This window comes from Trachypithecus francoisi, unplaced genomic scaffold (genome assembly GCF_009764315.1).
Source record: "Trachypithecus francoisi isolate TF-2019V2 unplaced genomic scaffold, Tfra_2.0 Lachesis_group5, whole genome shotgun sequence".
NCBI classification, from domain to species: Eukaryota; Metazoa; Chordata; class Mammalia; order Primates; family Cercopithecidae; genus Trachypithecus; species Trachypithecus francoisi.
This window is the reverse complement of record NW_022681470.1, coordinates 43,727,668-43,751,903: the sequence shown is the minus strand read 5'-3', so window position 1 is coordinate 43,751,903 and position 24,236 is coordinate 43,727,668. Positions and strand designations below refer to the sequence as shown.

Sequence of the window (24,236 nt, the reverse complement as noted above, 5' to 3'; positions counted from 1 at the left end):
ACATCTACAAAAAACCTATAATTAATGTCATATTTAATGATGACAAAATGGAAGCTTCCCCAGAAAGATCAGGAGCAAGGCAAGGAGGAACCCTGTCATCACCCCTTTTCAACATTGTACTGGAAGTCCTATTTAATGCAATAAGATAAGAAAAGGAAATAAAAGATATATAGATTGAGAATGAAGAAATAAAACTTTGTTTACAGATAACATGAATGTTTATGTAGAAAATCCAATATAATCAATTTGAAAAAATACTCCTGGAACTAATTATATGACTATAACAAGGTTGCAGGAGATAAGATTAATATACAAAAGCCAGTTGCTTTTCTACATACCAGAAATGAACAAGTAGACTTTGAAATTAAAAACACAATACTTCTTATATTAGCACTTCCCAAAATGAAATAGTTATAAATCTAACAATGTATGTAGAGGATCTATATGAGGAAGAATACAAAATTCATATGAAATAAATCAAGGAAGAACTAAATAAATGGAAAGATATTCCATATTCATGGATGGGAAGACTCAATAATGTAAAGATGTCATTTCTTTCCATTGTGATCTATAGATTCAACAAAGTCCCAACAAAAATCACAAAATATTCTGTGAAAATGAGAAACTGATTCTAAAATTCATATGAAGAGGCAAAAGCGGAATAGTAAACACAAAATTGAAGGAGAAGAGAAAAGTTAGAGTACTGATGCTATGCAACTTCAAGACTTGCTATAAAGCTTCAGTAATCAAGACAGTGTGGTACAGGCAATAAATAAATAAAAAAAAAATACACAAACCAGATCAGTGGAACAAAATAGAGAAACACATAGATAAAGTCAACTGATCTTTGACAAAGGAAAAAAGACAATATAACGAAGCAAAGATAGTCTTTTCAACAAATGATGCTTGAACAACTGGACATCCACATGCAGAAAATGAATCTACACAAGTGATAACTAGGCCTGAAATACAATGAGAAAATGCTCTTGAAAATCCGTCTAAAATTAGCTTTCTCTGCAAAAGAAACCCTCTCAATAATAATTATTATACATAATGATGCCCCCCTTCCAAAATCATCTATGCTTTTTTCCCATATCTAAGAATTTCTAATATTACATGGATTTTCAAATACCTAGAAACCTTCCTTGTATCATAAAAACTATGAGCAATATTTTTATCCATTATTTAATATTTGATTTTTGAAGTTGCTGCAAATATATTCATACACTAAATGTTTATTAATAACATGGACAAAAAGATTGTTTTTATTATAAGGACTCATTGAATGTGAACCATATGTCATACATCCTAGTAGACACCAACTGTCATTTAATATTCCCAACAGCCCTAAAGAATAAGTGTTATTATTTATATTTATAAATGAGTAAAATGAGATTCTGAGAGACTCAGTAATTTCCCAGTTACTCATAGATAGTAAATGATGACCTTTCACTAGAATTCAGCCTTGCCATTCTGTGTCTGTGCCCATCTCTTTCTAAGAGCTTTAAAGATTAATAAGAGAGTATCTATAATAAAGTAAGCACATATTCTTGGAGAAAGATGTTCAGTTTCAATCAATGATTATCCAAATAGTCTTTTGAGAATCGCTTACCATGTTTCCTGGGGCCACTATCACAAGTAATTTCAAACTAGTCCAGACTGCGCTAGGTTTCAACTTGGATAAGAGATGTTTGGTTATATTTCAGGGATAGTGCCAGAGGAAATTATATTACTGAATTCACAACCAGTGTTTTCCAAGGGAAACTAATGACTCAGGACAACGGTGGCTGGTAGTTGGCAGAGAGAGATGTCATATTTCAATTGAGATGTCAAATCTAAGCTCAATCCTCCAACTTAGTCACGAAGATTAAGCTTTGCCTTCAGGTCTTGGATTACTTTGAGTGTCTTTCTGCATTCATATTCATTTCCATAGTAAAAACCAAGGTGCTTTTTCTTTTCAAAATTACAATTTCCTATTCATTAGGTAAACAGCTACTGTATTAAATTCATTCTGGATAAGTCTGGATAAGTATATTGATATATGTAACTATGTTTGGCATTGAAAAAAAAGAACCAATTTATACAAAATCAATTTGATGATCTTCCTAATCTGTTTAAAACTCTACTGTTATAAGACAAGAACCAAAGAAACAATCATAAAATAAAGCTGATGGAAAATAAAGTAGATTCTGCATGCAAATATTGTTTTTCTCTATTCAACCTAACTTTGCCTAATTTTTAAAACTAAAAACTGTTAGTATGACAAAGACTATAATATGTTATTACTGAATGCAGAGATTATGATCACTACAATTGGCAATAGGCACCTTCTCAGAATTTTTTTTTTAATGGCTGCATTGACGTCATTAACAAATTATGAGGCTTTTTTGGTAAGATGCTTATTTTCAGTTTCACTTTCAGGTGTGGAGTTTCATTCTAATAAAACTATGAAGCACAGGCATTTTGCTATTATTCACCTACATTTTTTAAAGAATGATCAGCATTATCTATTTTTAGTCTAACAATAATACCTAACCTTGTTTCAAAAATTATCAGTCATGAGTTGGCCATATGCAGAAATTATCTTAATGCTCAAAACATCTAATTTGGAACATAATTTGTTAGCTCTAGAAGACATCATTAAAAGAAAATCAAAATCAGAAATGTGACTTGAGATTCTTCTCCCCTTGAACAAGAAATTTATCACCTGCACAAGTATATACATTCAATTTGGCAATATATTATATTATATATGTATATATTTTATTTTATTTTATTTATTTATTTTATTTAGATAGTCTCATTCTATCACCCAGCCTAGAGTGCAGTGGATCAGATGATCTTCCCACCTCAGCCTCCCAAGTAGCTGGGACTACAGGCACGCACCACCACACCTGGCTAATTTTTGTTTCTCGTTTTTGTTTTTGTAGAGGGGGGACTTTGCCATGTTGCCCAGGCTAGTGTCAAACCCCTAGGTTCGAGCGATCTGCCCACCTCAGCCTCCCAAAGTGCTGGGATTACAGGTGTGAGCCACCACACCTGGCCTATAGTTGTGTATATTTTTTAAAATAAAACCAAATATAGAGTGCATTCTTATTGCAGTAGGAAGATTTTAAGTCTTCTTTTAATCACGAGTATAGGGACTAGTATCCAGAATATATAAGAAACTCAACTCAATAAAATAATAATAATAATAATAATCTGATTTTGAAAACAAGTAAAAGACCTAAATAGATATTTCTCAAAAGAAGACACTCAAATGGCCAAAAAATTTATGAAAAAAAAGTTCAACATCACTTATCCTCAGGGAAATGCAAATCAAAACCACAATGAGATATTACCTCATCCCAACTAGAATCGCTATTATAAAAACCACAAAAATAACAAATGCTTGCATAGATGTAGAGAAAGAAAACATTTATACACTGTTGGTGGAAAAGTAAATTTGCATAGCCATTGTGTAAAACAGTATGGAGGTTCTTCAAAAAAATTAAAAATGGTATTACCATATGGTCCAGAAATCCTACTATTGGGCATATATCCAAAGGAAATGAAAGCAGTATGTTGAAGACAAATCTGCACTCCCATGTTTATTGCAACATTCACAACATTCACAATAACCAAGATATGGAATCAACCTAAGTGCCCATCAATGGATGAATGGACACACCTGTAAACCACCACTTGGAGGGAGGCCAAGGAAGGTGGATCACCTGAGGTCAGGAGTTTGAGACAGCCTGGCCAATGGTGAAACCCCATCTCTACTAAAAATATTAAAAAATTAGCCGGGCATGGCCGGGCACGGTGGCTCAAGCCTGTAATCCCAGCACTTTGGGAGGCTGAGACGGGTGGATCACGAGGTCAGGAGATCGAGACCATCCTGTCTAACACGGTGAAACCCCGTCTCTACTAAAAAATATATATATACAAAAAATTAGCCGGGCGAGATGGCGGGCGCCTGTAGTCCCAGCCACTCAGGAGGCTGAGGCGAGAGAATGGCGTAAACCCGGGAGGCGGAGCTTGCAGTGAGCTGAGATCCGGCCACTGCACTCCAGCCTGGGCGACAGAGCGAGATTCCGTCTCAAAAAAAAAAAAAAAAATTAGCCGGGCATGGTGGCAGGCACCTGTAATCCTAGCTTCTTGGGAGGCTGAGACAGGAGAATGGCTTGAACCCGGGAGGCGGAAGTTACAGTGAGCTGAGATCACACCACTGCCCTCCAGTTAGGGCAACAGAGCGAGACTCTGTCTCAAAAAAATAAAAAATAAAAAAAAAACAGATATTTGCACAGAAAGACAAATAGCACAAGATCTACCCGTATGTGGAATCTAAATAAGTTGATGCCATAGAAGTAGAGAGTAAGATAGTGGTTACCAGAGGCTAGGGAAGATAGGAGGGAGGAGAAAATGGGGAGAGAATGGTAAATGGGTACAAAATTAGGTAGGAGAAATAAGTACTGGTGTTCTATAGCACAGCAGGATGACTAAGGTTAATAGTAATGTGTGCTGCGTATTTCAAAATAGAAGAGAAGATTTTTAATGTGCTCACCACAAAGACATGATAAATGTATGAGATGATGAATATGCTAAAAATCTTGATTTGATTATTACACAATATATAATATAATGGAACATCATACTGTACCCCATATATATGTACAATTGCTATGTGTCAATTAAAAACAATTTTTAAAAGTGAAGTGTCAAACAAAAAAGGAACAAGATTGCAGGGACTGCCCTAGCAGTGAAAACCAATACAACAAAATATTAATTTTAACAACTTCGTTCTAAAATTCTACTTTAGCTGGGTTCTGTGGTGCACACCTATATTTACAGCTACCCGAGAGGCTCAGACAGAAGGATCACTTGAGCCCAGAAGTTTGAGGCCAACCTAGGCAATACAGCAGACCCTTTCTTTAAAAAAGAAAATGGTAAAATATTTATTTAATGATATATTCATCATGAATTTATAGTGACTATAATATCCTTAAAACACTGAAATGAAACAACTGCCCAAGTATCTAGCACCTAAATTGTAAGTATAATATAGATTCTAGTCCAGTGGTAACTAAATAACTGTAGCTATTTAGCAGTAGCTATTTGTAGCATCACACAAAAAAAGTGTGAACATCAGCCTTTTCCTACCTCCACACTTAGGAGGAAATCTACACTCTCCTGGAGTAACAGTGACTGAGTGGACTGTGAAGAACAGGTGCACCTTCACCTTTCTAGAGAAGCTCATTAGAACACATGAAGTAGCATGTGTATTTGAAAAGTTTTTCTCCCACATCCTTGGCGCTGTGGGGAAGTCATATTTATTTGGTTTAGAATTACTGCCCTAGATGATAAGTCATGTTCATTCAGATCTAAGATGCCTTAGAACTGATGGTTTTCAAATGTGAACCTTAAGGCTAATAGATCCAATACACTTGAAAATATGGATATGCTAACAAACACTATTTTAGATATTTTATCCCTATTTTGAGGAACTTCTTAAAAACCTTCTCCCTGCTTTACTTGTTCTTTTCAGTAAGCAACAAATAAAAGGTTCAGGCCAGGCATGGTGGCTCAGGCCTGTAATCCCAGCACTTTGGGAAACTGAGGAGGGTGGATTACTTAAGGTCAGGAGTTTCAGACCAGCCTAGCCAACATGGTGAAACCCCATCGCTATTAAAAATACAAAAAATTAGCTGGGCATGGTAGCCCACGCCTCTAATCCCAGCTACTTGAGAGGCAGCATTAACTACCAGAACAGAGAGCAAAGGTGAAAAAGAGCACAAAAAATCCCAGAGAGGTGAGCTCAGTTTTGCCATAGGGGCATTTGCTGATCCAGAAGGGGAGAGGACTGAGAGACTGTGCAGCCTTGAGAGATTCATCAGCGTTCTGAGAATAAGAACCCCGGTAAACCACACTCCTCTTTCAAAGTAAAATCTCCATAGATTGTGACATAGGACTAAACGTGAACATCCTTTCTATGTACTGGTAACCCATTTTAGTGTAATACAAGCTGCCCAGAAAACCAATCTGGAACTGGGATTACATTTGTCCCAAACCGCTAGTATCCTCAGGGGCCTGATGGAAGCAAATAAGTTATCTCTAAAAGATTACTTCTATTTTTCACCATAGTGTTCAACACAGAATCAAAGATAACTAGGAATATAACGAGTCATGATACCAAGACTGCACACCAGCATAATTAATCAACAGGCACGGAAACAAACCCATCCATTAATCAGCCATACTATACTTACAGTGTTCAAGGAAAAGAAAGTCAAATTGAAATATGACTATATGGGAGTGGGAGTATAAAAAAAAGGCTGAGAAAATTTTAAAACGAACTAAAAAGAAATTTGAGAACTGAAAGATAAACCTGGTGATCTTCTAGGAATTTCTTTTTTTTTTTTTTTTGAGACGGAGTCTCGCACTGCTGCCCAGGCTGGAGTGCTGTGGCCGGATCTCAGCTCATTGCAAGCTCCGCCTCCCGGGTTCACGCCATTCTCCTACCTCAGCCTCCGGAGTAGCTGGGACTACAGGCGCCCGCCACCTCGCCCGGCTAATTTTTTTGTACTTTTTAGTAGAGACGGGGTTTCACCGTGTTAGCCAGGATGGTCTCGATCGCCTGACCTCGTGATCCGCCCGTCTCGGCCTCCCAAAATTCTGGGATTACAGGCTTGAGCCACCGCGCCCGGCAGAATTTCTGATCTATGTTGTGCGGTAAAGAAGCAGAAACATGGACATCACTTTGAATTAGCACACTTTTGCCTCCCAAGGGAGGCTTGTGGCAGGGCATGAATGATATCAAGGAAAAGTTAGGAATTTATCATTAGCTGGGATGATTAATTTTACATATCAATTTCAGTAGGCCATGTGTTGTCCAGATTAAACATTGTTTTTAGGTGTGCCTGTAAGGGTATATGCAAATCACATTACCGTTTGAACCAGTGGGCTCAGTAAAGTAGATTGCCCTCCCGGATGCAGTCGGGCATTACCCAATCTGTTGACAGCTCAAACAGAACAGAGGCAGAGGAAGGAAGAATTCACCCCCATTTATTCTTGTCTCACTGTTTGAGCTGAGACATTGCCTTGCATTTTGTCCTGCTCTCAGATTGGGATTCACATTATCAGCTCCCCTGGTTCTCAGGCCTTCAGACTAAGGCCAAAATACACCCCAACTTTACAGTGTTTCCAGCTTGAGATGGCAGATCGTAGGACTGCTCAGCCTCCATAACTGTGTGAGCCAATAATTAGTCAGTTAATTATCAATTAATTAATTTATCATAATAAATCAACAAATTAATCAATATCTCCTGTTTGTCATAATAAATTAATTAATACCACATAATAAATTAATACCTCCTATTAGTCTTGATTCTCTAGAGAACCCCAATACACTAGCTTTCTTCTTCATTTTTTAGATTTTGAGTGCTCACAGAAATTCTACTATTTGCCAAAAAACTCATTATTAACTCATTTACAGTCCTGTGCTTTTGTAATAATAGTTTTACCACTTTTGTATTCTGATTTTCTAGTAGCAGCATCTCACCATCTAACTTTTCTGAAAATATCTTATTTAATTATTTCAAAGGAATAATTTTGTGCACATAACAATTTACTATTTATGAAAGCTCTGTGAAGCAGACACAGCAGGTCCTATTCATACCCTGTTTTCCAGATGAGGCAGGTAAAAGTCAGAGTCTACGTGTTCATGATCATGTAACTGGTAAGACTAGAACTCCTACCAGAACACTAGTTCTTTGATTACTTATTCAGTGGTGGTTTTCTTTCCTGTGTTACTGTAATAATCTGAATAATAGCTTTCTACATTTTTGGTAAAATTTCCAGTCATCCTACAATTGTATTCTTTGAAAGCCCTTGTATTTTACTATGCAATCATGCTGCCATATCCATGTGGTTTACTGTCCCTAATGTGAAGACAACCTTAGTTTCTGTGGGATGTGGGGCAGTGTCCCTCCATTGTTAATAGGTGGTAGAAAGAGGTGTGAATTTTTTCTCTTCAGGGATATGACTCATATTTTCAGAATGAAAAGATGGAAAATGTTATAAATATTTTATACTTGACCTCTACTTGTGAAATTGATGGCTCCTGGTCAAAAAAAAAAAACAAAAAACTTCAATAAATTCTGAAGGTACAAAAATCCTTGAGGTTGGAAGTCACATCATAATGATTCTAAACATATGGAAACTAAACTCTGTCATCTATTTGTCACTCTGTTTTCCTACCAGCTTCTTAAAATCCAAGCACCATTGGAAGCAAGAGAGCTTGCTGGCTGCAAATTGCTGCATCAGCCCACAGGATTCTCCAACATGTCCCTGCATCACAGGAATGGTGAAAATGAGCCCAGTCTTCTGGCCTTGAGGCAGCCAAAACTGTGTTAGCCTGTTTGGCACCAAGAGCTCATTACTATTAATAGTAAGCCGGTTTGATTCACTCCAACTTTCCTTTTTACTAATATCATTCAGTGTTGAGTGTGCTTGCTCACTTACATATTTTGAAAAATATCTTTCTGTGAAAACCATAGCAGGAAATTTTTAAAAAAACAATTTACGCACGCACACATATGCACACACCCACAGTTGGTTTTTTCTCATATACACTTAGCAAGAATAAGAAGAATGGAGAAAACTGTAAAGCTCACAGATCTCTTCATTTAAAAGGGCTATAAATTAGAATGCTAGTTGATGTCTAAGCCTGATATTGGCGAAAGTAATGAAATATGTGATAGCAATATGTGGTTTATTCACGTTTTGTAATACAGTATAATATAATATTACCACATAGGTAATTACCATAGCCTAAATATGTTGCTACAGTTAACAAAATTTTCAAGAAAAGGTCCCAGTGATGAACCTTAGATGTCCAGATGCAGTTTGATTTTTAAATATACTCTGCTATTCAAAAGAAACTAACATCAGAGTGAACAGGCAATATACAGAATGGGAGAAAATTTTTGCAGTCCACCCATCTGACAGAGGGCTAATATCCAGAATCTACAAAGAACTCAAACAAATTTACAAGAAAAAAAACAAACGACCCTATCAAAAAGTGGGCAAAGGATATGAACAGACACTTCACAAAAGAAGACATCTATGCAGCCAAAAGATACATGAAAAAATGCTCATCATCACTGGTGATCAGAGAAATACAAATCAAAATCACAGTGAGATACCATCTCACGCCAGTTAGAATGACAATCATTAAAAAGTCAGGAAACAACAGATTCTGGAGAGGATGTGGAGAAATAGGAATGCTTTTACAATGTTGGTGGGAGTGTAAATTAGTTCAACCATTATGGAAGACAGTGTGGCGATTCCTCAAGGATCTAGAACTAGAATTATCATTTGACCCAGCAATCCCATTACTGGGTATAAACCCAAAGGATTATAAATCATGCTACTATAAAGACAAATGCACACATATGTTCATTGCGGCACTATTCACAATAGCAAAGACGTGGAACCAACCCAAATGTTCATCAACGATAGGCTGGATTAAGAAAATGTGGTACATATTCACCATGGAATACTATGCAGCCATAAAAAAAGGATGAGTTCATGTCCTTTGCAGGGACATGGATGAAGCTGGAAACCATCATTCTCAGCAAACTAACACAGGAACAGAAAAGCAAACACCGTGTGTTCTCACTCATAGGTGGGAATTGAACAATGAGATCACTTGGACACAGGGCGGGGAATATCACACACCAGAACCTGTCAGGGGGTGGGGGGTTGGGGGAGGAATAGCATTGGGAGAAATATCTAATGTGAATGATGAGTTGATGGGTGCAGCAAACCAACATGGCACATGTATACCTATGTATCAAGTCTGCATATTGTGCACATGTACCCTAGAACTTAAAGTATAATTTTTACAAAATGTAAAAACTAAATACATATACTCTGCTATGTTAAAAGAAGAAACTGAATGGCCGGTTCACCAGATCGTCTAACAAGACATGTGTGGGGGCTGTATGGCAGTCAGTAATAAGACCTGGTCAGATCAAGTAGAAGAGTGAAAGTCATTCAACATAATCATATTCTTTGAAATGTTTTGTGTTCCAACCATACTAAACTTCTTTCATTTCTTGAATCGTGTACTATTATATCGCGCCTTCAGACTACTTCACATACGCTTATTTTTTCCAATTGAGAAAAGTCATTTTCTCTCTCTTTGACAAACTTCTGCTAATCTTCAGGTCTATGCTGATATGTTACTTCCCCTAGAAATCCTTTCCAGAAGGATTCCTGTTATTAATTCTTCCTGTTACATACTCTAGAGTCATCTTCATTGTCTCTTATCAGAGCCCTTACATTGTGGGCTTACATTATCTCATATTATGGTTATTATAAATAATTGTTTCATATTTTTCTGTTAAACATAAACAACCAGGAGTTCAAGACCAGCCTGGCCAACATGGCAAAATTCTGTCTCTATTAAAAATACAAAAATATTAGCCGGGCATGGTAGTGGATGCCTGTAATCTCAGCTACAGGGGAGGCTGAAGCATGTGAATTACTTGAACCCGAGAGATGGAGGATGCAGTGAGCTGTGATCACACTACAGCACTCCAGCTTGGGCAACAGAGTAAGACTCCATCTCAAAAAAAAAAAAAAAAAGCACAACTAATTGGAAAATACAGTTTGCAAATACCTTTACAATTACATTAAAACATCAAATATCAAAAAATACAATTAAAAATATATATATACACAAGATTTCTTAAGGAAAACTATAACACATTACTGAGATAATTAAAGATAAAAATAAGTAACATTTAGTTTTGGATGAAATTCATGGTTTGTTAATGGATTGGAAGACTCAATATTGTTATCATATTATCTCTCCTCTGTAGAATCATTACATTCCCAGCAATTTTGTGTGCATGTGTGTGTAAACTGGCAGAATGAATCCAAAAATTATATGGAAATGCAAAGAACTAAAACTAGACAGGATTCTTGAAGAAGAAAAATTTGGAGGATTTACATTCCCATATATAAAGACACATTTTAAAGCTACAGAAATTAGGATAGATTGGTGTTGGGGCAAACTACAGAAATTAGGATAGATTGGTATTGGGGCAAACACAGACTATTTGACTAATAAAACAGAAAAGAAATGAAGCCACACATATATGGTTGCCTGATTTATAGGAAATCACCATTGCCATTCAAAGAGAATATGATGGTTATCAGTAGACTAAAGAAATAGCTTGTGACATATTCAAATAATGAAAAACCACATGGCAATGTAAAAGTGTGGAAGTGTGCTACTCACAACAACATGAATGAATCTCATAGACACAATGTTGACTGCAGAAATGTATATTAAGGTCAAAAATAAGCAAAACTTACCCATGATAATAGAGGTAAAATATTGGCTACCTTTGAGGCAAGTTATTGACTAGAAGGTATATGAACAAGTCTTTCTGGGTACTTATAATCTGAGTGATGGTTTCATGGGTGGAATTCATTTGTAAAAATTCATCAAGCTTAACAATTAAGATGTATGCATTTTATATATATTATACTTCAACTTATTAAAAAGAAGAGAGTCAGACAGAAAGAAGAGCTTGCTTAAGAAAACTGAGAAGTAACCAACAGCAAGGAACAGAAGAAACAAAACCAGAAAAATCTGAGAAGAGTTTCAAGAAAATAGTAATGAGCAGCAGAGTTGGACAGAAGGAGTGGTGGGACTGAGGAGTTTATTAGACTTAACACCACAGAGGCCAATAAATTAGACCTTTTTGTGAAGTGGAAGGGCTGAGGCCAGATCAATGATTCAAGTTATGAATGGAGGGGACGAACGCATTACAAATAATTATAATACATTAAACTTTTTATCCAAGGAGGGCAAGAAAGAAGATGATATCCAGAAATGGATGCAGAGTAAGAAAACAGCATTTTATTTCAAGTAAAAATGAGGTTATGGATTACTCCTTAAATATCTATAAAACCTGTATCTACTTCATATAAACCAGAGTTTCAAATGTTGAATTCAGCAAGGAAATCTCTCCTCTGTTTATTGACCAGAAGAGCGCATGTATACTTCCACTGGAGTTTGGAAAATTACGTACTAAAATTTGAATTACTTAACTTTTTACTAAAACTAACCACCCATAGAAGAATTTATTTAAACATATCTAAGGGAAAGTTTACAGAATTAATTGTCCTGAAAATGCAAACCAAAATATAGCCCTAAACTCAGAGATTCTTTTACTTTTATTCTTCTTTCCACCAAGTCAAGCGAAGGGTGTAAACTATGCAGGCTGATGATCGCTAAGTGATAACAACATTTTTTATTGTTCCATTGTTATTATGGATGTTTGGGTATTTTTTTCCTTTCAAGTTCCTCTTTTCTGGAAACTTACAGTAATAAAATGAAGAGATAAATTAGTTTTATTATGTTCCGTAGCCTTTTTGTACCACATTAAGTTCATATGAGTTTAATAACAAACGCTGAAGTTGTCACAGTTTTACTTTACTAGCAAGGCCCTCAATACTCACACACAGAAACATATCAGTCCCCCTCCAAGAAAGAATTCATAAACAGTGAATGACTTACTATAATGTGCTGGTAAGGATCTATAAATGACATTTTGGTTTCAATTACAGGAAATGTTTTCACACTTCAAAGTCTTCTTTGGCACTCTAGCGTCTTTAAAACCTACAAAATAAACAATGACTATTGTTAAGCTTCCTCTTGGATGCAGTTCTAAGAGTTAAACAATTATGAGTATGCGTCTTAGGAAGAAAAAGTCTATCCAAGGACACTAGATAGGTTGAGTTCCCTGTGTATACAAATGGGTTTCACACATAACTTAGGGAAAAGGTAAAGCATGTTTTGATGATACTGTTTATTTTCCATATTTACTTCTTCAAATTTATACTGTGAATAATTATTAGGAAACTACGGGGCTTGAGTTGCTTTTCATTTGCCAAGTATTTTATGAGAAATATGTTGAAATTATAGAAAATTAAAATTATTTTTGTACTGTTTATATTATAATTAAGCTACATGTCATTGTTTTCTCAGTAGGGTCAGCATTATACAAATTCACAATAAAAAAGAAAGTTTTTTTCCTTAACTATGTGTTAGGAATTACAAAAGTACATTCATGTTGAATTTGAACTTTAGTAATGACATTTTTAAAGAAATGTTTGTTCATTTGAAGACACCAGTTTAATTTGGAAGCAGTTAAATAAAAATATTTTAATGGAAAAATACTTTCTTTACTTTCTTTTATTCTTCTACAAGTACTCTTTGTTATTTAAAATCAAATAAAAAACTATTTAATGAATGAACATCTTAGCTATTCCATTATACCAAGTCTTTGAAATTTCATAAAACAACATGTACTTATATTTCAGCATTCTATAAGTTACATTTAATTTGGAATATCTTTTCAAATATCTTTATTATTTATCTTTAATATGTAAATTCTAAAATGTTTTTATTTCAAAATAAATCAAATTTGTTTTAAATTGTTAACGATCTCTCTTTTTAAACATCAACTTTTAAGAAATTATAAAAATGATTCCTGCTCATTGTCACAAACAAAAACTGCTGAAGTGAACGAAGAATAAAGTGTAATCACCATTTTCATTATGATATGTATCTTTTCAGGCTGTTTCACTGCTTTTTCATAATACTTAAAGCAATAGGAAAAGAGAGGATTTGAAATGTTTTTTTTTAAAAAATGGGATCTTCTAATATGCCCTTGAGTTTTTAAACTCTCTTTCTTCATTATATTTGGTTGTAAAAAATATGAAGCAATATTATATGAATGGTAAAAATCACCCATAATTCTCTATTTAATAATTATAAAAAATAAAGATCCCTCCATTCTTCATTCTGGTCCATCAATCACCATTATCTATACCAATAAGAAAAAAATGTTTTTAAAGTAAAACATCTATTTACTTTCATCACTTACTTCTTAAGCTCCTAAAGTACAAGTATTTTTATCTTATCATGCATATTAATCAGGCTCAAAATGTATACAGCATTTTAAATAAACTTTTTACATAAAAATGAGACCAAACTATAAATTAGTTTATCATAATACATTACTATAATCTTGGTTTTGCATTTTCTTATTTTAAACCTAGTAGAAAAGTTTGCTGATAACATTAACCAATTATAAACTGCTTTAGTGCCATAGTTTGATCATTTGTTCAAAAACTCATGTTGAAATTTAATTGCCAATGTGATGGTATTGGGAGGTGGGGCCTTTGAGAGGTGATTAGATGATGAGGATTTCACCCTCATGGGTGGGTTTAATGCCTTTTTAAAGGGGCTCATGGAATAGGCTCTCTCTCTTAGCTCTTTTGCCTTCTGCCATATTTTAGATCCAGCCTTCCTCTCCTCTGGACAATGGCTATCTTGAAAGAAAAGAATAGCCTCACCAGGCACCAAAACTGCTGGCTCCTTGGCCTTGAACTTCCCAGTTTCCAAAACTGTAAGCCAATAAATGTATTCACTTTATTAATTACCCAGTGGGTCATGTTCTGTTATAGCAGCAGAAAACAGACTAAGGCACTCAGCCTTATTTCTGTTATTTTGGTTGACCTAGCTGCTATTGTCAGTAACTTTCAGGATTTTATTCCAATATCATCTTTCCAGTGAAGTCTTCCCTGACCTATTATTTAAAACTGGCAAAAACCCCTGCTTTCTTGTTTTTTGGCCACCTAATATCCACTTAGGTAGTTTTTGTTGTGTTTATCTGTCTCTTCTCCCTTCTTCATTAGAATATAAATTCTATGAAGGCAGGATTTTTGTGTGTTTCATTCATTGTGAAATTCCCAGTCCCTATGTAGGCACACATGGGCACTTAATACATATTTGTTAGATAATGAATGAATGATAGGATATATGTATACATGTAAGAGGGATAATTTTCAAGCCCAGTTACACTAAAGCATTTTGCTCAAGTCAAGAGATGTTCATTTTCTATTTATCCATAAGTTGTATTACCCTCATCCCTCATTTTCTATTCTACTATACCATCTTACACTGTTAATCAATACCGATATGAATTTCTTTTACCTCTTATTATTTTTCCCTAATTAACTACATATACACACATCTTACAAACATGATTATCCATTTACTACTATACTGTACTGTGCCTTTGATTAGGCTCTAAGTATTTTTGAAACTATATTTTATCTTTAAAGGATGACATTATAAAACAATACAGGCAAAACTACAAAAGAGTAATTTTTACTCTGGTATTTATAGTTAAATTTATAATACAAGAAATATATATCTATATTGAGTGATATGATCCTTACAATTCAGCACTTCCCATTATCACCATTTTCTGTGCTATTTCTATTACAACATTTTTAAAGTGATCAGCAATGACTTTCTACCAATATGACTGATGTTTTCATGCCAACTAAATTCAAAGTATGGGAACTACATCCGTTCCCAAGTCAGAATCCAGCTAATACTCTAGAGCTCTGGGTGGAACATATTTTTATGGATGATATAATATAAAATCATGTGCCTCATTTTCATCTTTACCATCCATATTTCCCTCATATCATTTTCCCTCAGAAGTGAAATAACTTCTTAATATGAAGTGTTCTATGCATATGATGGTCCACATAAAGCTCTTAGGCCCAAGAGCATAAGACCTTTAGATTTGCTGCAGTAGCGGTAATTCCTGAGAGGTTATGTTCTCCCTCTCCAGAAGCTGAAATGTCTATGTAGGACTATGCCAGGGCAGTACTATCAGGGATTCAAAGGATGAAGGAAAACCAATTATTTTCTTTATTGAAGCAGCATAATTTGGTGAAAATACCATTGGATATGGGATCTAGAAAGACCTTAATTCAAGCTCCAGGTTCATATTCTAAGATTCAGGTTACTTGCTTGCAATGTGAATAACACTACCGTGAAATGTACCTAGCCCATAATAAATATTCAATGCATATGATTCGCTTTTAAGATGAAGATTACATAGACTTATCACTAATAACATTATATATTTACTTGAAAGATGCACTATCTGTTGTAATTATTGTTGTGACAGTAGAAAATCAGAAATTTTTTATATATTTGTGACTTACAAATAAATATCTACAATAGACCTTGTGTTATGCAAGGTTCTTGGGAGCAAAAAAATGGTGAATCAGACAGGTATAGAGCATGAAACTCTGTGGCCCTACAGACTTTATACTTGACTCTCTCCATAGTGGAACCTCAAAAATTAAGCAAGATTCTGGTAGTTATTCTCACCAAAGTTTTCTGTGTTAAAAACTGTAATAACGAGAATGGCATAGCAAAAGAGCATCTGCTGGGACTTACAGCTATTCCATTCACAAACAGTAGCTTCATACGAGATATTTTGTTCATTCAACAAACACATCTTTGCTATCTACCTAGTCTATAGTAGGCACTGGGGAAACAATAGTGAATAACTCATAGCTTTTACCTTGTAGAAAAAAAATGAGACAATCTAGGGGTAGCAATAAATGCAGCCTACCCTGATTTTTCACGCATACATGTCGCTAAAAGTAGTAACACTTTTTATTATGATTAATGTCTCCAATTGGAAGGAAATCTTGAAACCTATTCTCCTGGGAAAATATCATCAATGAGTTTCTATTCTCTTAGTAGAAAAGTCAGAAATCCTTAACACGGTCTACAATGGTGGCTTTTACACCTATTTATTGCAAACCAAAACAGAGAAAACTTTGCATACCACAATACAACACATAAATATATGCACAGACAAATATTTAAAATATAGAAGTAAGTTTCATGTGATACTTTTACTAAGTACAGTGTACTCTGATTTTAGTCTATTACTTTTGTTTAAATGCTGGTAACAGCCCACTGAATTGATTTCATGACTCACTAATAGCAATTTGAAGAATACTAGTGCAAAAGATTGCAAAATTGAGTTTCTGTCTACTTCCTCAACCCCATACCACTACCCTCTCTTTTGTTTTCTATATTAAAGCCATACTAGTTTTCTTTCCTTCAAATATGTCAAGCTCTTTCCCACTCAGGGCTATAACTTATCTCTTCTATTCATTCATTTAGTCAACAAATATTTAAGGCATAATTACCATGTGTCAAACGTTGTTCGAGGGACTAGAGAGGTAAAAGTGAAGAGCTAGATACACTCCCTTCCCTCTTGGAGATTCCATCTCTAGAAAGCAATCAGAAAACAAGGAATCCAAAAAATAAAAGAAACAATTGGAAATAGAGTTGTATACAATTATGGAAACAGGTAAAAGGCAGGAACAAAGAATAATTGAGGCTGAGCCCTAAAAAGGAGCTAGCCATACAGAGTGAGGAGACAGTGGGTTTAGAATATAATGTTCCAGGTAGGCAGTATGAGGAACTGAGAGAAGACACGTGGCTGATGAATGGTGAGCAAATGTGAAAGTGGCTTATGATGAGGTTGGAAATATAGGCAGTGGCAGATCATGTTAGCCTCTTAGGCAACTACTGTTTACCTAGCTAAATCTGACCCATTCTCCAGGATTCAGTTTCAATGTCACTTCCACAGAGAACTCTTCCGTGACCTTCAAGTATATTTGGTCTGCCTGTTACTGGTTCCGTGTGTTCTCTGGACTCCTCCTTCAGGCCAATCCACTCACACAATGTCTGCCTTTTCTGGGAGAACTAAAGATTCATTAAGTCAGTGGTCATATTTATCTTATTAATAGAGACATCCCTAGTGCCTAAAACTATGCCTAAAATATAGTAGGTTCAGAATAAAGATTTGCCCAATGGATGGATGGATATTATTCAAAGTAGTGCCAGGTTGATACATGAAGAAAATCCACAGAATAGTGCCACACCCTCTTTTGATGCTTCTCTTTCTTATTCCTAACAATTCTTAATGTCAAATGATGTTAAATTAGCTCTCTACTTATTTTTAAAAAAGCAGAACAAGTGAGATTCCAGAGGAGGTGAAATTAGTACTCAAAATCTTTAGAGGAAATCTGTTGCTGGGATCCAAAGTTTAATGTCAGCAATTTTATTTCCTCTTCTCATTTCCAGCAACTTCATTCATAACCACTCTGTTCACCACCTATTATCCACTACTGTATCCTACAACAGGACTTGGATACAGACTCTCCTGGTATTAAATCCAAAGCGAATATGCTTAAGATAGCTAACTGTCCAAGTCTAGTTTCTCTCTCTCCCTTCTCTGCCCTCTCTCTCTCTCTCTCTCTCTCTCTCTCTCTCTCTCTCTCTGTGTGTGTGTGTGTGTGTGTGTGTGTGTGTCAAACCACTAGGTTAAGAACTACAATATAACTAGAGAGTAAGCAAATATGACTCATGGCATTTAATCTCAAAGCAACTTTCTTTTGTTCTTTGATTCTATTCAGGGCTAACTCTCCTCCTACCTTGAAGAAACCTCAGGCAGCCTCAGAACTTTTCTGTTGACTTGAATATGAAAAGAAGAAAAGAAAAAGGAAAAGAGGAAAAGAAATAGCCCAGACACTGCAGACACTGAAATGCTGGGTTCGTTGAGTTAAAGTCTCTCTCCTGCTCAAGGTAGAGCTTGTTGCAGAAGAAACAGGGTGAGGTCATTGACTTCTCCCTTCCCCTGCCTACGGTCGAACTCTCCCAAGCTTGACAACTCTGGTTTTTTAATCCTTATAGTTGGAAAAGGATGTACAGAGAGTGAGAATAGGGGCAAGAAAAATATTACTTCGGCAGCACTTTTATAAGCTGGTTTTGTGATCTCTTGGCTTGGTACACGTTAAAGCTGAGTCTTTCTTTCATAGAGGCTTTTTGTGGATTCTTCTGAGATTCTTTGTTTTTGAGGTTTCTTCCTTGTGTTCCCTGACATGCAAATGCATCTCTACTCCAGCTGGGGGCTTGTGTTTTTTTCCACAGCCCTAGTGCATCTTGTGATCCACTTCAAGTTTTCTTTTTCTGAGGTTCTTTCATTCTACCAGGCAAACACCTTGTATAGAATTTAAAACTTCTTCCCAAAGTTCTCTTTAGTCCATGGACAATACTCATACATGTTTTCTTTCTTCCAGCAAACCCTGAGAATGTAATTACTTCCTAAATGAAACTGTCTATTCTGCTACTTGTGTCCTTTATATTTCCCAAGCATGACTAGGCACCAGCCTACTGCAGAAGACAAATGTTAAACCCTCTGATGAGTGTTCTCAGTGGTCCTCTTAAGGCCCCTCTCTTGATTGGGGATTAGTAGGCATATTCCTCTCCAGATCTCTGCCCCAAGGGAAGAGGGGCTGTACTCACAGCAGTGCTTTCCAAAACTAAACAACAACAACAAAAAAAACTCTTCTGAAGCTCTTACCACATCTCTACTATTTCAATGCTTTTATAACAGTGAAGCGGGTAAGTTTTATATATTATATAAATGTCCTTGTCCATCTGCTTTCTTTAAAACCTAAAGAGTAGGATGTTTCACTATCCATTTTACTAGTGTATATCTTAAATCTTATGGCTTATGGTCTTGGCCAAAGCTTCCACTTTAAAGTCCAATACATAGGTGAACCGACTTACAAAATGACAGAACGAGGAATGTGGCAAATCCTCTCCCAGAAAAACAAACACATTGACAAAATTGGGCAGAATTATCACAAACAACAATACACACACACACACGTATGAAAATAATAGCACAAAAGAAGGGAGATGGGATAGAGGTATACTGGACCAAGGAAATGACACCAGATCATTATTGAACCTATAGAAAGAAATACAGGGTGCCAGTAAATAAGCTCTTTCACACTTTCAAATATCAGATCAGTCATTTACCATTTCTCTGAAGCCTTTTCTATTTAACAGTAACAGTAAATATGTAGGTTAACATAAAATATTCTATATTATATTCTTCAAATATAAATATATGTAGATTGATATAAAATATTCTATAAACATTTCCTTTTCTTCTCTCAACTTCTTCAAAAGACATAGCATTTACATAGCAATAAATTATAATCCTATCTAATATATACAACAATAATAGCAAAAAGGAGAAGCGATCAGGGACTAGAACTACACTGCAGAAAAGTTTTTGCATTTTACTGGAATAAAGATATTATTGATATGAAGTAGACGATAACAAATTAAGGCATATAGTTTAATTCCTAGAGCAATCACTAAGAAAATAACTCAAAACTATAGTTAAAATATCAATAAAGGAATTAAAATGGGCCACGACAAAATAGCTATTTAATGTAAGGAACAGAAGAATTAAAAAAAGAGACATGGAAAACAGCAAAATGGAAGACAAACATTCAATCATGCTTCCAATAACATTAAATGTGAGTGATGTAACATTCCAATCAAAAACTAGAGGTTGTCACACTGGATAAAATTGAATGTATATAAAAGACTAATGGAATCCAAATAAGGTTTGCAGTTTAATTAATAGCATTGTACCAATGTCAGTTTCCTGGTGTTGATAATGTACTGTGGTTGTCAGATGTTACACTAGGGAAAGCTAAATGAAGGGCACATGAGAACCCTGTAATATTTTTGTAATTTCTTATCTTAAATTATTTCAAAATAAAATTTACTTTAAAAATTTAATACATGTGAACAGATCTAATTTATATTTATAAATTTTATTACACAGTTATATTCAAGGGAAGAAACAAAGACATCCTATGAAGAAATTACTGAAATGCAATCACTTCCTTCAGGGTAAAATCACTAGCCATTACTGTCAGGCAGTGGCTGCATTTTCAGTTCCAGTTAGGAATAGACACCCGTCCTTTTTTTTCTCTCTCTCTCTCTATAACTGTTAATAGTAGCAGCAGATATTTTAGGTTTCTGCAAAATTAAGGCATTTCTGTCCAACTAACCACATGAAACAGTAGGAAAATGTTTTTTGTCCCAGAATTAGCTCAGTTCTGGAAACCTTATTACAACTAGTTTGCACAACCACTCTCATGAATACTCCTAAAATAGCAGGGTTTTTGTTCCTTTGTTTCTTATAACTAAGCTAAATAACCAGTCTTGGTGAGTATACACAGTCTCTTAAGTCTGAAGTAAGAGATATGAAATTCACAGGGTTTTTTTCTCTTTCTTTTTTTGCTTTCCCTGCCCTGTAATTAGAAACTTTCAGAACATGAATGAGAGGGAAATTTGGATAGACTTTTCAACAGATATTTCCCTATGCAATGTAACTGTTGGCATTCAATGAAAGTTTAATAGTGTGTGATCTTTCCAAAACTTTTAGTCATGTTGTGAAGGCAAGATAGACTTCTCAGGAAAATGAACAGAAACAAAAACCCAGACTAGAGTGTTTTGTCACTTCTCTCTCTGTGTACAGTGATATGACAAGAGGAAAAGGAGGGGATATTATTAGGGTTGTGGCATCTGGAGGAAAGAGGGATAGGATGCAAAAGATTCTTTTCACTTTCCCTCCAACTCATTGTATAGACATGTGGAGATATTAAAAGTTCAGCATTTAAGTGGCAGCAACTTCTCGACTGCAGCCAGAATGACCCAAGTTCTAGCTTGTCTCCTCCTTTCTCTATCTGCGGGATCCTGACCCTCAGTTTCCTTGTCTGTAAGTGGGGAAAATGGCCCTTAATCCTCACAGAGACCGTGGGATGATGAAATAAGAAAATATATGTAAATCACCAAGCACCGTACCTAGAAGACCATAAATGTACAAAATAATCATTATTATTATTATTGTTTATGAAACTGGTGATGATTCCCCTCAGACTGCCTCAACTCGAACTGTTTCAACTCATGCAAGTCATTAGTCATTTAATTTTATAGGGAGGTTTTTTTTTGTTTTTGTTTTGTTTTGTTTTGTTTTTGACAGAGTCTCATTCTGTTGCCCAGGATTGAGTGTAGTGCTATCTCAGCTCACTGCAACCTCCGCCTCCTGGGTTCAAGCAATTCTCATGCCTCAGTCTCATGAGTAGCATGGACTACAGGCACCCACCATCACGCTCAGGTAATTTTTGTATTTTTAGTAGACATGGGTTTTCACCATGTTGGCCAGGCTGATCTCAAACTCCTGACCTCAAGGGATCCACCCGCCTTGGACTCCTAAAGTTGGAGGATTACAGTGTGATCAGGTGTGGCCTTGGCCTCCCAAAGTGGGGGGATTACAGGTGTGAGCCACCGCACCCGACCTCTGTGGAGATTTCTAAGAAATTCAAGTAGGCAAATTTATTGAGCACCTTTTATAAAGACCAAGTACATTTTCATATACAACAATAAATTTTTAATAGAAACACTGATGTTTTGATCCGTTAACATTTTTAAAAGTAGAACACATTTGGACACTAACTTGTCTGCTGTCAAATTCAAAGCTTTGTCCATTACACTGGATATGGAACATATTCTGAAAGCAAACAGAGCATTATATTACTATGTTTCCATCATCATCATTCTTATAATGATATATAGTTACTAAGGCATCACTGAAGTTTTAAGCTTTTAAATTAATTTCATAGTGCTTTTTTGGTAAACCAAGGCTATACAAAGAGTTTGATATTGCCAACGGTTACAAAGGAATAAAGAAACAATAGGAATTCAGATGGGTAAATGAGCTGCTTTATATTAAAAGTGTCTCTCAAACCATACTCTCAATTTATTACAGGAACACCTCCCTATTCCCAAAGAAATGTAAAAGCATGACTCCAGACACAAAGGCACAGAATAATTAACTATGTCTGTTTCTTGAGCCTGGAACCCAATGGTATGGAACCTGCCACTAAGTCCCACAGTAGTAACAGGTGGTGCCATATGGCTGATATTCATACTGTTCCTTTTAAGATTTCCCTCTCCATTTGTATTCCTAAGTCACAGCTTCTTAATCTATCAAATATGTATTCTTGAAAGCTCATTATAATTACATAGACAAGTATATATGAAATACCTACTAGACTTTCAGAGAAGGTAGAGATTGCAGTGGTTTAAAGTAGAAACGGCTTCAGAGAAAATGGTAAGTAACTGATCTGACACTTGAAAATGTGAAAGAGCTTAGATCTATCGTAAGAGGAAGAGGAAACATTTCCTCTAGGAAAAGGCCACGACATTGGAGATACTCCATCCACCTCAGGCTCTCAATCGGTGCTGTCCTTACCCACACCTTCTCTGCAGGATCATGTCCACCTGTCATTCAGGGTTCTGCATAAATTCACTCTCTAAAGTCAGTCATCTCTTAATGTATCTATTAGATTAGGTCCCTTGTACCTTTCCTTGAAATCTCTTATCACAATATTGTATACCAGACTACCATTATACATGTGTCGGTCTCCCATAGCTGGGAGCAGCACAAAGGAAGTTCTGTCTTCTCCCTGTATTCCTTTTGGGCCCAGAGTGATAATTCAATTACTATTGACTAAAGGATGAATACGCAAACTGGGGAATTTGCATGATGTACTGGACAAAACTGTCTAGATAATAAATGTGCTCTTATCTTAAGAAACAATCAAGAGGAAGTAGATTACATTTATAGAATCTAGAATGTGAAACTGGAATGTATCTTAGCAGTTGCTAATATGAATACTTAATTTTGAAAATCCACACTTGTTAAACATTTCCCAAGTACTTTAAGGATTTATATATATGATCTCATTTATTTTTTATAAGATAGGGATTATTATCACTAATTTTGAAATTTAAAAAAAAACAGGTTTGGAAAGGTAAGTAATTTGTTTAATTTGACAATGCAAACTAAGGCAGACTCCCACAACCAGTCTCTACCAAAGAATAACTGTCTCAGGAAGAATAAGAAAGTTCCCAGGTCATCTGGGTTAACACGGGCTGAGCTGGCCCTAGAATCCTCTTTCTACGTCATTTTTTTCACTCTACAAAAGACCCTGAAGCACATGCAGAGTTTCTGAGAAATTATACAATAAGCAATAGAGTTATTCGAGTCTTAGCAGGGAGGTGGCATGATGAAAGTGGCACTTTGTGTTAGTTTATGAGGGTTGCCATAACAAAGTATCACAGACCGAGTGGCTTAAACAATGGGAATTTATTTTCTCACAGTTCTCAAGGTTGGAAGTCCAAGATCAAAGTCTGGCAGCTTTGGTTTCTCCTGAGACCTCTCTCCTGGGCTTGTAGATAGGGGCTTTTTGCTGTGTCCTCACATGTGCTTTCCTCTGTGCACAGAGGCCCCTGGTGTCTCTGTGTGTGTTCAAATTCCCTCTTCTTTTAAGGACACTAGTCACATTGGATTAGGACATGTCCCTAACAGCCTCATTTCAATTAAATGCCCTCTTTAAAGGCCTTA

The 24,236-nt window shown here is 35.7% G+C and overlaps 1 protein-coding gene across 4 annotated transcripts in view; it reads right to left on the bottom strand.

Moving 5' to 3' along the window:
• The window catches only part of PLA2G4A (phospholipase A2 group IVA), a 148,636-nt gene that overhangs the window by 110,751 nt on the left and 13,649 nt on the right, over positions 1 to 24,236 (bottom strand). For all 4 annotated transcript variants that reach the window (XM_033196868.1, XM_033196870.1, XM_033196867.1 and 1 more), the window contains one exon: positions 12,578 to 12,679. In XM_033196868.1, the coding sequence (XP_033052759.1) occupies positions 12,578 to 12,610 (33 nt within the window). In that variant the 5' untranslated portion in view covers positions 12,611 to 12,679. The remainder of the gene's footprint in view (positions 1 to 12,577; positions 12,680 to 24,236) is intronic.